Source organism: Trachypithecus francoisi, unplaced genomic scaffold, assembly GCF_009764315.1.
Source record: "Trachypithecus francoisi isolate TF-2019V2 unplaced genomic scaffold, Tfra_2.0 Lachesis_group13, whole genome shotgun sequence".
NCBI lineage: Eukaryota > Metazoa > Chordata > Mammalia > Primates > Cercopithecidae > Trachypithecus > Trachypithecus francoisi.
Window position 1 is genome coordinate 95,577,525 of NW_022681458.1, and position 17,821 is coordinate 95,595,345.

At 40.4% G+C, this 17,821-nt stretch overlaps 1 protein-coding gene across 1 annotated transcript; it reads right to left on the reverse strand.

Annotated features, from left to right (window-relative positions):
- Positions 1 to 2,401: 2,401 nt before the first annotated feature.
- Positions 2,402 to 3,294, reverse strand: LOC117095407 (spindle and kinetochore-associated protein 1-like). The gene has a single exon (XM_033232130.1). It carries the CDS (start codon positions 3,284 to 3,286, stop codon positions 2,519 to 2,521), a length of 768 nt encoding a protein of 255 aa, XP_033088021.1. The 5' UTR covers positions 3,287 to 3,294; the 3' UTR covers positions 2,402 to 2,518.
- Between the last annotated feature and the right edge of the window lie 14,527 nt (positions 3,295 to 17,821).

Genomic DNA, 17,821 nt, shown 5'->3' on the forward strand with positions numbered 1-17,821 from the left:
GATTAAAGTGACTTAAAATATGTATTTTTTTTGGAGATGGAGTCTCCCTCTGTCACCTAGGCTGGAGTGCAGTGGTGCGATCCTGGCTCACTGCACCCTCCGCTTCCCGAGTTCAAGTGATTCTTCTGTCTCAGCCTCCCAAGGAGCTGGGATTACAAGCATGTACCACCAAGCCTGGCTAATTTTTGTATTTTTAGTAGAGACAAGGTGTCACCATATTGGCCAGGCTGGTCTCGAACTCCCTCAAGTGGTTCACAGGTGTGAACCACCATGCCCAGCCTCCTTTTTTTAAATAAGCAAAATAAAATTAGTGTCCAGAGATGTATGCTTGGGTGATAAACCTATAAAAATGTAAGAAAACAATTATCATAAAAGTTAAGATATTGGTTATGCACTTAGAGAGAGGGAGGTTTCTCTGATTGGGATGAGACATGTGGAAAGACATTAGGGTAGCTGGCAATGTCTGTTTCTTGACCTGGGTAATGGTATAAGCGTTTTTGTTTTGTAATAATTCATTATGCTATACTTGTGTTTGTGTAGTTTTCTGTATCTCTGCTTTATTTTTCAATGAGGTGGTTTTAAAATAAACAAACTGAAACGTGACAAATAAACCAACCAATCAACCCAAATATTAACAATGCAGAGCTTAATTACAAAATAAAAGAAATGATTCTAATAAATACATACACTGGTGATAGTCTAAATCAGGAGTAGGCAAACTGTTTCTGAAAAATAGCAGATAATACATATATTTAGGCTCTGCGGGCTGTATGGTCTCTATCTCAGCTACTCAACTCTGCTGTTGTAGGCAACAGCTGCCATCGACAACACAAACAAATGGGCAGGGCTGTGTTCCAAACTTCATCCATAAAAACAGGCTGAGAAGTGGATTTGGCCTAAGGGTGCTGGTTTCCTGACCTTTAATCTAAATTTTTAAATCAGAATGCTGGCTGGCATGCCTTCCAGTGTCTGCTGGATAAAAAGCAGCCCAGGCTGTATCCAAAACTTCCTTCAAAGTAATTCCTAGAGAAGGCCACCCACTTATTCTAATGCTGCTTTATTTAAAATGCCTTGAACATTTTTTTTCTGGAATTGTCTTTGAAGATGAGGTAGCAGTGGTAGCATTTCTCTGTCTTTTTAAGTTGAATTCAGTTTAGGAAACATCTGTATTAGGCAGAGCCAAAGTTAATGAATAAATTGGATGATCAAATTGGGTGATAGAGTTCTTATTACAGTCAAAAACATTTTCAGAGAAAGTTCTTTGTAAACCAAAACCCCCTTATAGGCTACTGTTCACTCCCTTCCAAGGAGCAGACACTCAAATCCTTCAAGTATTTCCACACTAAATCTGATAGTCAATCTGGCTTTAGGGATGAATTTTCCTCCAAATAATGCCATGGATATTGGAGAAACAAATGTAATATCACCTATATTTGTGACATGTATCTTTTTGACTGTTTTTTATTTCAAGGGGCTCATAGGGCTTCCTACTTGAGAATTTTGTGATTGATTTTCTGGTCATGCTGGAAACTCAATGTTTCATCACTGTCTATTACTTAAAATAGGGTGGTATTAATTTCCCCTGGTTGATAAAAACTATATGCCATTATCTCTGACTGTTCCTGCTAATAGGTGATACAATCTTCACAGAAATTTGACCAATTTTCTCCCACATTAAACCTATTTTTTCCTACTCTTACTTACTCTGATTCTAATGTTCAACTCTTTATTTGAATGACCTCAAACCTCTTACGTTTTAGTCATTTTCCCTAAATCAGAATGCTGGCTGGCATGAACATAACTTAGATTAACATCATGTACTCCTCCCTTGCTTTTGTGCCTGTAAAAAGTCTCTTCTTCTTTGATGTTACTTCATCTCCATGTTATTAAAAAACTAATTTCCACTCCAATTATACATTTTGAATTTATTTCCAATTTGAATGAATTTCCAGTTTATTCAATTTCATCCCATATTTGACATTAATAGTTTTCATTTTAAAATGCACGATCATGCATGTGTATGTGCCAGAGCTGTTCTGCCAGGCAGCTATGTGTTACTTTGAGAACATAATTCTTTTTTTTTTTTAAGCGTTATCCAAAAAAGTTTTATTTTTGTAAGAAACAAGAATAGGTCAGGTGTGGTGGCTCACGCCTGTAACCCCAGCACTTTGGGAGGCAGAGGAGGGTGGATTGTTTGAGCTCAGGAGTTCAAGACCAGCCCAGGCAACATGGTGAAACCCAATCTCTACACAAAATACATTAGACAGGCATAGTGGTGCACACTTGTAGTCCCAGCTATTCAGGGGGCTGAGGTGGGAGGATCACTTGAGCCTGGGAGGTTGAGGCCGCAGTAAGCCATGTTTGCGCCACTACACTCTAGCCTGCGTGACAAAGCAAGATCCTGTCTCAAAGAAAAAGAAGGAAACAAAAAAGACTAAAAGTTAAAAAAATTATATATAAGAAAATTATAGAAATAGCCTATATACCCTATTGGTCCGTTCAAAAGTTCACAAGGGACTCAGGTTATAACGTAACGAGTAAGTCCTCCCCCTCGGACCTCTGATAGCCTCCGGCAGTATGGTAAAATATTCAGTAACACGTGAAACTTCTTGTCAACTTTTAAAGTCGTGAACTCCTTTATGTCAGCTTCCACTATAAAATAACGACCTTTGGTATCCTTCGTTTCTTCATCAATAAATCTGTGATAGAGATTTCTGGCCACAGAATTCATAGACTTTTTTGGCTGATGTAGGATTTTATATTTACTATTTACTGCCTTGTTGATTTCTTTAATAACATCATTAATTTGACCATAGGTTAAGCGGGATTTCATGTACGAAGGAACACCATTGAACTCATCACAAGTTGTAAATGGCATTTCCTTAATACTTCTTTGTTCTTTGGGAGGCTTCTTTATGGGTTCAGGTTCCTCAACTTTGAATGGTTCTTCAGGATCAAGATCTGATCCCTTAACACAGCTCTGGGCTACTGTTACTTGAGGCAAATGGGAAGGAATGTTTTCTTTAAGATGTTCTACATCTTTGTAATCTTCTTCAAGAGATTCACAGAGTTCCTTGAGTGAATTGTGGGTTTGTTCTTGATACTGAATTTCCAATTCCAATTTATTTAGAAGTTCATTTACTACAATGATCTCATCTCCTATTTTATTTAATACTGTCTTCAAGGTAGGTTCCTGGCCACAGTTTCTTAATGACAAGGTTTTCTTAATATTGCCAATCTTTTCATTAACATGAGAGCATAACTGTTCCAGATCTGAAGAGGCCATCCTTTAAGCCTGTCTGTGTGAAGAGACCATCAAACAGGATCTGTGTGAGCAACAAGGCTGTTTATTTCACCTGGGTGCAGGCGGGCTGAGTCTGAAGCTCGGCGTCGGTGAATGTCTGGGGGCTTCCAAGGCGATGGGGCAGCATCAGTCTTCAGCCTTTAAGCTGAGAAGATCTGGGAAGGAGTCAGTCAGAGAGCCTTGGGCCAGAGTTCCAGGGGCTCTGGGAGTGGCTGCCAGGTGACTTGAAGAGTCCAATTTTCAGCTGGGTCCTGATTTAAAATTGGTGAGATGTTCCTTGGGCTGGTTAGTCTGAGGACCAGAGGTTGTGGGTGGATCTTTCTCACAGAGCAAAGAGCAGGAGGACAGGGGATTGATCTCCCAAGGGAGGTCCCCCTATCCGAGTCACAGCACCAAATTTCACTTGGCACCAAATTTCACTTGCATCCATGTGAAGAGACCACCAAACAGGCTCTGTGTGAGCAACAAGGCTGTTTATTTCACCTGGGTGCAGGCAGCGAGAGCATAATTCTAAGATGAAACAAGTCACAACATATCCTTGCCATAATTTCTCCCTCTTTGTTTTCAGAACCCATATGAGATAAACATTCTCATTACAGCACAGTCCCATCTTACACGTTGCATCATAAATGTTGGAAGGAACTTGACATAATTATTCTTAAAGGAAAACTCACATGAAATATGAGAGATGACTTCAACCATTTCAAGAACTGGTCATGTGGAAAGCAATTAGATTTTGTTTCTATGAAGCAGAATTCACAGGTAGAAGTTGCAGCAACAGAGTTCTTGTGTTCTGATAAAGTAGGGTCAATGCTTGCCTGATTTATCATTTGCAGTAGATTGATTACAAAAATGGCCCCAGTTGTTCATGGCTTCCTGCACTCACGCTCTACAATGTAATTTTTCAGCTTTCTCTGTGAAGATGTGGATTCTATTATCTCTTATTTCTGAGCTTGAATTGTCTTTGCTTCAACTAAAGAATTTAGTGGAAATGACAGTGTGCAACTTCTGATACTAGACCTTAAGAAGCATTGCATGCTTCCACCTGCTCCTCTGGTCCCCTGCAACTGTTTGTTGGAGAACAAAAAGTATATGGTCTAATCATCCTATTGCTCTAGCCAACAGTCAGCCAACTGCCAGATGTGTGAATTAGGTTCCCATTCAAACTGCCAGCTGATCAGACACATGAGTGAGCGAGCCTGGCTCAGATCAGAGACTGACCCAGATGACCTGTGGACTTGGGATCAGTAATAAATACTTATTATTTTAAGTTCCTGAGTTTTAAAATGGCTGATTACGAAGCAATAACTCACTGATGCACCACTGTAATTCTATGACCTAGCACAAATACCTACCTGTCACAGAATAACCACTTAATACCTATTTTTGAAGGAAAGCATATGTGCAAGAATGACTACGGATTACTAGCTGGAATATCTGCACTATCCAAAGATGGGTGAACCCCTTTTAAGAGGGAGTGTGTTTTCAACTCGGTCCATGTCCTGGCCTGTAGGAATTTTTTAAAATCATGATTCTATAATCCATCTTTCAATTATTCCCTCCCTGCTTCACATCAAATCCAATTTTAGCATGCAAGTGTCTATACACACAAACATTACTTTAACATGATTCAGTCTCATCTCACTGATATGTCCCCAGGGCCCTGTGATGGTGCTGAGCTACAGAAGTGTGAGCAGCTGGACTGGGCTGGTGGAAGGAGCAGGGAATATGAATTAGGAGCCCTGGAATCTTGTCCCAGCTCCTGTAATAACCGTCTGTGTGATATCCTGCAGGCATTTTTACTGTAACAATATTATACATTCTGAATTTTTCCTCTAGCCCCTCATAACTCTTATTTGTAAAATTGAAAAAGATAAGTATTTTGCCTAGCATATCACATGAGAGATTTTTTTTGTGAAAATAAAGAGAAATAATAGATGAAATATATTTTTATCAAAGCCAGTGTGCTTCCATAACATTTATTTTATTTACATACCAGCTATTATTAGCCTGAGACCAATGTTATCAAGCATATTGTTAATTGTAGTTATAATTCCCACTTATGTGGAAAACCTTCTCTCAGGACCTTGTCTAACTTTGTTTTTTTTTCTTGGTCGCAGGTCTTTACTAAAGCCACTTATATATCTCTATATAAATTTTTGTTGCTTTCTATTTAACAGACAAGTATTAGTGCGAAAAGTGATAATCTGTTCTAGTGTATTTCTTTGTATCTTATTCTACTTGTGTATTGTTTTCTTAAAGTGTTCTTTAATATCATTAGACTTAAGTGCTTTAATAGAGTTTTTTTTTTTTATAAAAAGTATTTAGTGGAGAATTGATTATCTCATCTTGAATTGAAGCTCCCATAATTCCCACGTGTTGTGGGAGGGACTAGTGGAGATAATTGAATCATGGGGGCGATTTCCTCCATACTGTTCTTAAGGAAGTGAATAAGTCTCACGAGATTTGAATATTTTATAAGGGGTTTCCCTTTTCGCTTGGCTCTCTCATTCTCTCTTGTCACTACCATGTAACAAGTGCCTTTCACCTTCCACCATGACTGTGAGGCCTCCTCAGCCATGTGGATCTGTGAGTCCCTTAAACCTCTTTTTCTTTATAAATTACCCAGTCTCGGGTATGTCTTTATCAGTCGTGTGAAAACGGGCTAATATACCCCTAGTGCCAGCAATGTACCTTCTACCCCGCCAAATCACTTCTTGTGTGCAAGACTCTAGAATCTCAATCCAAAAAGTGAAAATGGTGAATATCATAAGGCCTATGACCATGAATACTTCTGATATATCCAGGTTCCCTGAATGTACAGTTTATGCCTCAGGAATTGCCATTAGATTTATTTTGTCACAGCATTTAGAGAATCTTAGAAAAAAAGGAAAATCCCTTTAATATATTCATGAGGTAGTTTTTTTCATTGCAGTTAATTCTCAAAACTCTGTGTTTCAGGTGAGGTGGTGAGAATGGCGGGGGCGGGCTTCGGGGCATCTGATGTGGGTTAACTAAGCTAATCACGTGCAAGAATAAACCTGGCTCCAACACTGAACTCTGACTGCTTTTCTCAACAAATCTGTTGCTAACGCTGGGCCTCAAATTAATACCTCTCTCCATATCTCACTGTTGTTTCATGTCCATTCTGAGGCCTCCATCAGAATGGACCACCCAAGCCCTCAGCACGGTTCCTACAGACACATCCTGGAAGCATTTTACAGCAGTTTAGACCCTAGTCCTAGGGGAAACAGGTGATATAATATTTCTTTGGATGCTCCAAGATAATCCCCTTGTGGCAACTGACTATCGCAGGCAGGAGACCCAGAAGCAGCCCTTCTAGTACATGACATCATCCTTCTGGATCCTTCTGGAGCTTCCACGGTGCCAAGTTCCCTTCCCCTTCCAGAAGGATCACTCCTTTATTGCTTCCCAGGTCCGGAGTCAGGAAAGAAGAGAAAAAGTGAATGCAAAAAGCAGAGCCCACGTTTTCTCTCCTGAGAGCCTAGGAAAGCTGTGATTTCAGTGATTCTATGAGAAAGGATTAATATATAGATCAGTCATTCTCTGCTAAGTGGGCCAAAAAAGTGTATATAGGATTATTTATTCATGGGTACAAAGAAGCCATCTAAATATTTCAAACACAAATTAAAATTTTAAAAATGCATGAAAAGAGATTACAGTGTTTAAACTAACCTTAACTCATATGTAGTCACAGGTATAAACCTGCTTTTGAGAATAAATGGTGCCATTATCTTTCTATAAGTTTGCCTTTCCTGATGAAATTATAAATACAAAGGCAGTTTTGTGGATAGATGAGGTGTTTTATTTTACCTCACTATGAATTTCCATATAATTTTGCCTTAGATTGTACATGCTGAGGAATTAAAAAAAAAATCCTTGGTACAGTGATTGTTAGAACAATTCTCAAGAGTCCATGGTACTCAGACAGATGTAATCTGAGGGGGATCTGTAAGACTCTCATGGCCAGTATCCTCCCATCTGCCAATTTTGCTATGATACCTGGTGTGGCCTTGGTGGGCACATTTTTGGAGTAAGGAACCAAAGGTCCTAGTTGAAGTATAGATTTTTAACTGGGGAAAGAGACACTTTAAGTCTACCTTACCATGACTAGATCATTGTAACAGAAGGAACTCAGTCCTTAGAATTAGGCTGCCTGGGGTTTGAATCTGGCTTTACCATGTATTAACCTTGTGATCATGGGCAGTTTATTCATCTTCCAGAGTCTACATTTGACCATTATAAAATGGCCACATTTTTCTGAAACTGCAAGTTGTATGAGAACGTCACATGGAAAGTGTTCAATGAATGTCCCCTTTCCCTTCAGAGAGAGCAGGGCACATGAGGAGAGAGCCTGAACATGTAAGTTGCCTTATGCACAGAGAGGGTCAGGGGATCAGGATGATGGTGGCACTTCATCAGTGAAGCAGCACTTGACTACGGGGTGACCAGGGCAGGAGCTCTGGTTACATGTGACCTGTTGCCCCAGACCAACCTGCTAGGTGAGAAGAAAGGATGTAGCCAGAGGGTGCCAGAGGCTCTGAAATACTCATCTCTTAATAATGCTGCAGGTGGACTCCACTGGTAGTCTCTATTTCCTACAGATCCATATTCCCCAAACAGAAATAACGCCAAAAGATTGCATCGCCGTGTATCTCCTAAAATCCCAGTAACATAATAATAATAATGCAATTTGCAAGCTGTTAATTTGTACCTCTCTATCTCTGTGACTCTCCAAAGGATTATGCCTTTTTAAAATGCTGGAATTTTTTTTTCTTTCTTAGACTGCAATGTTCCTCTAAGTGCTAGAATATTCTGTTCCTTTGGCTTATTTCCAGTCTTTATAGAAAGAGAGAACTCAGTCAACATTGGCCATTTCCTGTCTGCTTGCCAGCTACCTCTGAGAGGCAAAGATTCCAGAGCCAGGTGCTTTTTGTTTTCTTTGTCTTTCTCTATTCTATACATGTGTGTGGCTACACACACACACACACACACACACACACACACACACACAGAGTTCCAGATCCTGGGATGGATATTAGAGGTACAATAGAGATTAAGGTACAGTTCCCGCCCTCGAGCAGCTGGTGTAATTGGTGAGATACATATTTTTAAAAGCTGACAATTTCAGCGGCAGAATGCTTTGGGAGCCTTAGAAGAGGCATCCAAGTCAGTCTGGGTTTTTCTAGAAAAGCTTCCTGAGTGGGAGGACGCCTGAGTTGAATCCTCAAAGACCAGTGGGTGTTATCCAGGAAAAAAAGGAAACAGCCTGTGTGAAGACACAAAGAAATGAGAGCATTTTTAATTGTCTCTAAGAACTAATAATTGATAAGAAGTATAGTATGATTGTGAGGAGGCAAGAAATGAGATTTGAGGGATACTCAGCAGCCCCCTCACAATAAATCCTTTAAATCCTGCTAAACTTTGGACTCTATCCTTAATGTTATGGGGCTGGTGTGATGGTGATGGTAGGATGCAGGACAGACTAATGAGGATATTGAACAGGAAATGACATAATCACATATGGATAGAGTATAGATCAGGGCCTGAACTATGTCAGTGTGGTACAAGTTGAAATAGGAAAATGTTAATGTGCTTTGAAAAGATGTTTCACCGACAGAGATGAAGACTTGCAAACACAACACGCATGTAGAAACACATCAGTGTGAGTCAACTTAGCCCTCATAGAGTAACGTCACTGTTATTATCAAGTAGGCAGTATTTGCCCAGAGGCTGAAGAAAGCCATTCCCCAATATTTACAATTGAAATTCATTCATTCATTCACTTAACAAATACTCACTGAGGAGCTGCAATGTTTTAGGCTCTATAATAGGTTCTTCAAAGTTTAAAAAAATTGTGTATTTATAGTATTATTCTTCAGCTAAATTCTTTAGACTCAAGGCCTATTTGCCAGTGACTTTACTTGCCTGTGATACTCATTCATATATCCAGTGCCTAGGTACAGTCTACCATGGAGTAGGGTAGTAACAAATGTTTGTTGAATGAATTGGTTATTGAACATAGCCCTCCTCCACCATGAAAAGGACAATGGAGAATCACCTAGGTAGTACAGGAGCAGGAGTCTCCATGCCACCTGCTATTTCCCTCCCAGAAACACAGAAGTGGACTCTTCCTTTCTTCTTCTAGCTACCCTTAAGGATGGGAATGGCAGGAAGAATCAATAGAGCTTCCAGAACGTCGTCATCTGTAGATGTGTCCTATTATTGCAAATCTTAAATGAAGTAATCAGTAACAGTTAAATAACTGAAGAGTAGTCTGAGAAAGTGGCAGTAAAGTGTGCATGGATCTGAAGAATTGATTTTTGGAGGTGGTGAACCAAGTTTACACATTTGTCTTATAGAAATAGAAGAAATATGATTTTTAGGCTGGGTGTGGTGGCTTACACCTGCAATCCCAATACTTTGGGAGGCTGAGGCAGGAAGATAACTTGAGCCCAGGAGTTTGAGACCGGCCTGGGTAACATAGTGAGACCCCATCACTACAACAAATTTTAAAATGAAAAATATTATCTGGTCACAGTGGTGTATGCCGATGATCCCAGTTACATGGGAGGCTGAGGTTGGAGGATCACTTGAGCACAGGAGGTTGAGGTTGAAATGAGCCATGATAACACTACTATACTTCAGGCTTGATGACAGAGCAAGACCTTGTTTCCAAAAAAAGAAAAAAACAAAGAAATGAAATTTTTATATCTTCAGTGTTTTTTCTCCCCTCCCCTCTTCCTCCTTGCCTGCCTGCCTGCCTTCTTGCCTTCTAGCTGTGTCTTAATGCTTATTAGCTTATCCCTTAGGATCAAACTAAAAGAATGAGATCTTCATCCTTGGGCATGAGAAATTATGTCAAATCTTTTCACTTTGTGGGTTTTGGGGATGGACATTCCTGTACTATGGGTGATCTCCTGCTTGGGTGTAAGATCAAAGGACATGAAGAAAGCTGCTCTGGAACCTGGCGTCTTAAAGGGCTGAAGAAATCCTTCCATACAAGCAGGAAGTCTGATCCAAGAAAGACAGAATAAGGAAAAAATATTGGAGGATATAAGAGGAAATTAAAAGCAGGCAAGGTATTGATGATTAGAAGAACATGACATGGAGAAGAAAGATGAAGGAAATGAAACTCTATATCCCTAGAGTTCTGAGGAGGAGCTAATTTACCACTGTGAGGGGAAGCTGGATTTGCTCTCTGAGGACTAGTGTGCTAGGCTTCACAGAATAATGGAGAGGAATGATGATAAGTAGCAGGTTTTAGCACTCCCATTACTGGTCCGAAAGAGATATGGGGCATCCTACAAGGACGGCCTAAAATGGTTAACAGACAACTGCATCATTTTCAATCACTTGCATTGAATAAATTAATGAATGGAAGTATTTAAAATTGTTTGGTACATGGTGGGTCTTCAATGAGTATCTAGCATTTTTATTATTATCATTCTTCCTTCACAGGTATCTACGATATATGTCTATAGGACATATATAGGACACATAGGACAGAGCCTGAGAGACTCTAGAAACCTACTATCTCTCTGCTGGTAGGATCTACCAGTAATCCTTCTTGTATTTTTCCATCCAAAAGATTCTCCCTTACCTACAAAAATTGGGGTTAGGAGGCCAGGCGCGGTGGCTCATGCCTGTAATCCCAGCAATTTGGGAGGCCAAGGTGGACAGATCATCTAAGATCAGGAGTTCAAGACCAGCCTGGCCAACATGGTAAAACCCCGTCTCTACTAAAACTACAAAAATTAGCCGGGCGTTGTGGTGGGTGCCTGTAGTCCTAGCTACTAGGGAGGCTGAAGCAGGAGAATCGCTTGAACCTGGGAGGTGGAGGTTGGAGTGAGCCGAGATCATGCCACTGCACTATAGCCTGGGCAACAAGAGTGAAACTCCATCTCAACAACAACAAAACAACAACAACAACAACAAATTTGGGGTTAGGAATCTCAAGAACTTCTGGACACAGATGCCAGTTTCAATTCTCCTTCTAAGTTAATAATCATAATTTTGAAAGAGAAAAGAAAACTTGAAAAAGGAACTCTCTAGCTCCAGAGATAGTCAAAGTTTGAGTTTTCTCAAACATGGCTCGTGAAAGCAAAATGACAAGAGGCAACGTGTGCACTGAAAACACTGGGAAGAGTAAAGAAAAAGGAAAGAAAGCAAGAGACTCACCAACCTAATTAAGAAAGCTTCAAACTGAAATTTGAGGGGGAGGAGAAAAAAGGCCTATAAAGTAGATGTGATGAGAGACAGTTGGTATGGCACAGAAAGAACAGTGATGCGGGCGGTGCCCAGTAATTTACTGAAGAAAATAACAGGGAAGATGTTTGAGAACTATATTTATGATCTCAGGTTGTATACAGATTATAAGTAATAAATAAAGCTAACCTGGAGTTTTAACAGTGGGAGTTAAAATCCACTGTCATAGAAAACACTGGGACCTTGTGGGCTAGCATTTAGAACAACATGCAAAGGTTTGTCTTGTTCAAAGGAAACAAACTGATGAAATAGAAGTGATGAGCATGGGCAAAAGCCTCAGCTGTTTATGGCTATCCATGTAATTGAAGCGTGAATGCACGGTGGAGGACATTACTGAACATAAAAGGAGAGAAGACAGAAGTGACTGGTGTTACTGGGTGAGAGCATACTGTGTTACTTGGTCAGGTGCAAAATGCAAGTGATGATGTGGTAACTGAAACAGAGTCCATACAGGGCAATGTCGTGTTCAAATTCCATTATCCAGACATCTGCTTGACCTTTCCATCTTCTAAAAGCTGAGCATTTGATCAACTGCCTCAGGGACAATATCATTTATTCAAAGTCATAAAGTCTAGAACTATGAACTCGATGCTGATCTCTTGTAAAAAAAAATCAAGAAACTTCAATAAAAAATTTTAAGTGCTTAATAAATTGAGCTAAGCGTTAAGATGAGTAAGACAGACATGAAGCTTACCTTCCAACAGGAGATACAGATGCCAAATAACTCCTTCCACAATTGATTAAGTTGTAATTGTGAAGTATATCACAAAAGAGAAGCGTAGGGTGATGTTAGATAAAATAGTGGGACCCACTGTAGTCGGAGGAGGTGTACAGGGAAGGGTTTTTTTGGGGGGTAAATGTCATTTGTGCTACTATTGGAAGAAATTTACTTGGCAAGAAGGCCCTAAGAGACAACATGGTGGGAGCATTGGGTCTGGTAAAGGTTGGGACTAAGGAAGGGTATGGGATCATGGGTTTCCAAGCTTACACTATTCCATATCAATCTCCTTGAAGAAAGGATACAGGATTATGCCAACTTCAGAAGACATCACTAGGGGCATTCTGCAAGCCGCTATCCTTGGGGTGGCACTTTCATGTGGAAAAGGGATAGTGTGAGAATTATTGTGAGTGACTCCAGAGGGTAGAGTTAAGGCTCAAATGTGCATGTTACAGGTATGTGCAATGTATGAAACATTCTTCTATAGCTAGAGCTGCCCAGAGAAAAGAGAACTGCTTTACCTGAATGCAGGTGAAATGGTCAAGTGGAAACTCCTAATCACCTCTCAGGGTTGTCTTATCAGAAGATAATTCTTGCATTTGGGAAGCTGAACAACACACAATAATACCCACTTTTGAAACATGCACTTTGTAGCAGGCATTGTTTGTTTAGGTGTCGGGAACACAGAGGTGAGCAAGAGCACACCCTCACTTCAAGTGTCAGAGAAAACAGGATGTAATGGGAAAAATGTTCCCTCACTTACTATGCTTTTAACTTAACACAATCTCTTACTCCAGTGCCCTGTGCTGCCTCTCCACAAAACTCTTCACTGAGAGCTGCAGCTAACACCAATTAGATGAGGCTTCACCTGTGCAGTTGGTTATGGGTACTGGTCATGGCCTCCCAGCTTCACCTGCCCATTGGTTCCCATTTGTTTCTCTTTTCTGCCTTGTATGGTTCTCCACTGAGCTCCCCCTCCATCTCTGATTTCAATTCAGTTCTTAATCCCATACCAATCCCTTGGAGTGATGCAGGTTTGGTTTTTCACTCTAGGCACTGTTTCTGGGCACAGTTCATTTTTCTCCTTTTATTCCCAGTTTCTCTAACTGCTTCTGCCCAATCAGTCTTAGCTTCCCTCCCATGCCTGCTCCCCATCATCTGCCCCTGGGGTGGGGCTCATAAATGCTGGAAGAGTGGTAGGATTGCTTGATAGTGTCCAGCCTGCCTTGGGAGTTACTAAGAGGGAGAAGGGCTGGGAGGAAGTTTCAGGCAGGGAGAACAACCCTAAGGCACTCTCATACATCCTACCTACCCAGGAATAAATTGCTCACACTTAAAGTGGCAAAGTAAAAAAGCCTGAACAAGCTGGGCATCAGAAAATCAAGACTTCTACTGCTCTCAGCTGCCTGACTCTCCCTACATCCCATACCCCAGTTTACTATCTGGGCATAAATATGCCTGCCACCCCAGCCCCAACAGGATGGAATTCAGAAAACAAGGTGGGATGAGCTTGTGATTTTACCTTTTCATAAAAGAACTGTATAGATAGACATTTTAGTCTAAATCATTCTATTGAGTAGCCATTAAGTAGAGTTTTTATTGTGATCCACACTAGAGCTTTTTACTGTTTATTTACTTAAACAGGCTCAATTCTTGGTGGGAAAGCCATTTGGGTAAGATAATTGTTTCTAAAGCTGGACACACCACTGCTACAGACTGCACTCTCCTTTGTATGGACAACCATGGAGAAAGTAAGCTTCTCCTTTCTGCTTCTGTGACCTGGGAAATCTCAGAGCATGGTACTTAATGGAGAATGTTTTCTGCTTAGCCTCCTGATCAGACACTGCCAACTAGGTCTAATTGAGAAGAGTAATATTCTCTGAGGTGAACCTATGTAATTATTCTCTTTGGAGTCTTTTACTCTACACTTATCTTTTTGGCAAATGTTTTCATATCTGAATTGTCAAACTGAAATGAGTGCAGAAAGGAAGTGCTGTTAAGGTGTCATTTACAACCGAGGATTCTAGAGTGAAAGTAGGCTCCTGGGACCATGCATAAAACCCTGGCACTTGGAACATTCCTGCTACCCAGCCTGATGTTGCTTAGCTTCACTGTAGAATGAGATACTGCAGAGCGCAAATGGGGTGGGAGCACTTGTCTTGGAGCATGTGTGCACCCCTTGCTGGATATTCCCACCTCTTTGGGAGTCCAAGATAGTGCAAAGCCTCAGGAGCACCCTTGGCACACTGGACACAGACAGAAGACCAGCAGCCCTAGAAGGCCTGAGAAGAGACTTGGGCTGTGGGCCAGGAGACTGCATTTTCTTCCTGCTGTCATAATTAGCCATGTGATGTCAGATAGGTCATTGACACTCATGCTAATCACCTATGAAATGTGGTGGTTGGACCTATCAGGGCTTTTTCTGCCAGGATATTCTAAAATTCTTTGTATGACTTGCTTCCAGATGTCTTACAGTAGCTTCGGGCCAAATCTGCTTCAGAGGGTCAACTTGGTGCAAAATGAAGTTCAAGACTTCACATACACTTATTTCCAAACAGTCACTACCAGAATCAGGATTTGGCAGTAGAGTGGGTCAGAGAGACTCTTTGTGTATTAGAGTATTCTAGAGGGACAGAACTAATAGAATAAATGTCTACATAAAGGGGAGTTTATTAAGTAGTTTAACTCAAATGATCACAAGGCCCCACAAAAGGCTGTCTGCAAGATAAGGAGCAAGGAAGCCAGTCTGAGTTCCAAAGATGAAGCACCTGGATTCTGATGTTCAAGAGCAGGAAGCATCCAGCACAGGAGAAAGATATAGACTCAGAGGCTAAGCCAGTCTAGCGTTTTTATATTCTTCTGCCTGCTTTTATTCTGGTCGTGCTGGCAGCTGATTAGATTGTACCTGCCCAGATTAAGGATGGTTCTGCCTTTTCCAGCCTGCTGACTCAAATGTTCATCTCATTTGGCAACACCCTGACAGACACACCCAGGATCAAGACTTTGCATCCTTCAATCCAATCAAGTTAACACTCAGTATTAACCATCACACAGGTACTTTTTTTTTTGTTTGGTCTGGAATTGTTCAGTTGCCAGTATAGATAGCCGGATGTGATTTCATGTTGTTAAATGAAAAACAATATGCAAACACTAGAAAATATCTCTGAGAAGGTTCAGTAGGTTTTTTTTTTTTTTTTTTTTTTCTGAAATTGACATTATGAGAGGCAGCATGGCCTAGTGGTTATATTATGGGTTGAACTGTGTTTCCCTAAAAAAGATCTGCTGCGGTCCTAACCTATTTCCATATAAAGTGGAAATAGGATATTTGCAGATTTATTCAAGTTAAGATGAAGTCATTAAAGTGGGCCTTAATCCAATATGACTAGTGTCCTAATAAGGAGAGGGAAATTTGGTCACAGACACACATGGGAGAATGTTGTGTGAAGGTGAAGGCTCAGGTTAGAGAGATGTTATCTACAAGCCAAGAAACACTAAGGGTTGCCTGCTGTCACCAGAAGTTAGAGAAAGACATGGAATAGATTCTTCCCCAGGGCCCTTAGAAGGGCCAAGACTTTGATTTCAAATTTCTAGCCTCCAGAACCATGACACAATACATCCCGTTTTTTTTCAAAGCCATCTAGATTGTGGCAGTTTGTTACAGCAGCTCTAGGAGGCCAATGGCAGGTTAGGAGTACAGACTCCACATCAGATGTCTGCGGTTAAAATTCTGTCTTTCTGACAAGTTAAAAATTGTCAAAAACACATCATTGTATATTTAAAAAACCCCTTCATCTCAGCCCCAAATCTCCTTAAACTGATAAGCAACTTCAGCAAAGTCTCAGGATACAAAATCAATGTACAAAAATCATAAGCATTCCTATACACCAATAATAGACAAACGGACAGCCAAATCATGAGTGAATTCCCATTCACAATTGCTACAAAGAGAATAAAATACGAATACAACTTACAAGGGATGTGAAGGACCTCTTCAAGGAGAACTACAAACCACTGCTCAACGAAATAAGAGAGGACACAAACAAATGGAAAAACATTCCATGCTCATGGATAGGGAGAATCAATATGGTGAAAATGGCCATACTGCCCAAAGTAATTTGTAGAATCAATGCTATTCCCATCAGACTACTATTGACTTTCTCCACAGAATTAGAAAAAACTACTTTAAAGTTCATATGGAGCCAAAAAAGAGCCCGTATAGCCAAGGCAATCCTAAGCAAAAAGAACAAAGCTGGAGGCATCATTCTACCTGACTTCAAACTATGCTACAAGGCTGCAGTAACCAAAACACCATGGCACTTGTACCAAAACAGATAAATATACACCAGTGCAACAGAGCAGAGACCTCAGAAATAATGCCACACATTTACAACCATCCAATCTTTGACGAACCTGACAAAAACAAGCAAGGGGGAAAGGATTCCCTATTTAATAAATGGTGTTGGGAAAACTGGCTAGCCATATGCAGAAAACTGAAACTGGACCCCTTCCTTACACCTTATATAAAAACTAACTCAAGATGGATTAAAGACTTAAATGTAAGACCTAAAACCATAAAAACCCTTGAATATAACCTAGGCAATACCATTCAGGACATAGGCATGGGCAAAGACTTCATGACTAAACCACAAAAAGCAATTGAAACAAAAGCCAAAATTGACAAATGGAGTCTAATTAAACTAAAGAGCTTATGCACAGCAAAAGAAACTATCATCAGAGTGAACAGGCAACCTACAGAATGGGAGAAAATTTTTGCAATCTATTCATCTGACAAAGGGCTAATATCCAGAATCTACAAGGACCTTAAAAATCTTTACAAGAATAAAACAACCCCATCAAAAAGTGGGCAAAGGATATGAACAGACACTTCTCAAAAGAAGACATTTATGTGGACAAAAAAATATGAAAAAAAGTTCATAATCTCTGGTCATTAGAGAAAAGCAAATCAAAACCACAATGAGATACCATCTCATGCTGGTTAGAATGGCAATCATCAAAAAGTCAGGAAACAACAGATGCTGGAGAGGATGTGGAGAAATAGGAACTCTTTTACACTGTTGGTGGGAGTGTAAATTAGTTCAACCATTGTGGAAGACAGTGTGGCGATTCCTCAAGGATCTAGAACCAGAAATACCATTGACCCAGCCATCCCATTACTGGGTATATACCCAAAGGATTATAAATCATTCTACTATAAAGACACATGCACATGTATGTTTATCGCAGCACTGTTCACAATAGCAAAGATTTGGAACCAACCCAAATGCCCAACAGTGATAGACTGGATGTAGAAAATGTGGCACATATACACCATGGAATACTATGCAGCCATCAAAAAGGATGAGTTCCTATCCTTTTCAGGGACGTGGATGAAGCTGGAAACCATGATTTTCAGCAAACTAACACAGGAACAGAAAACCAAACATCACATATTCTCACTCATAAGTAGGAGTTGAACAATGAAAACACATGGACACAGGGAGGAGAGCATC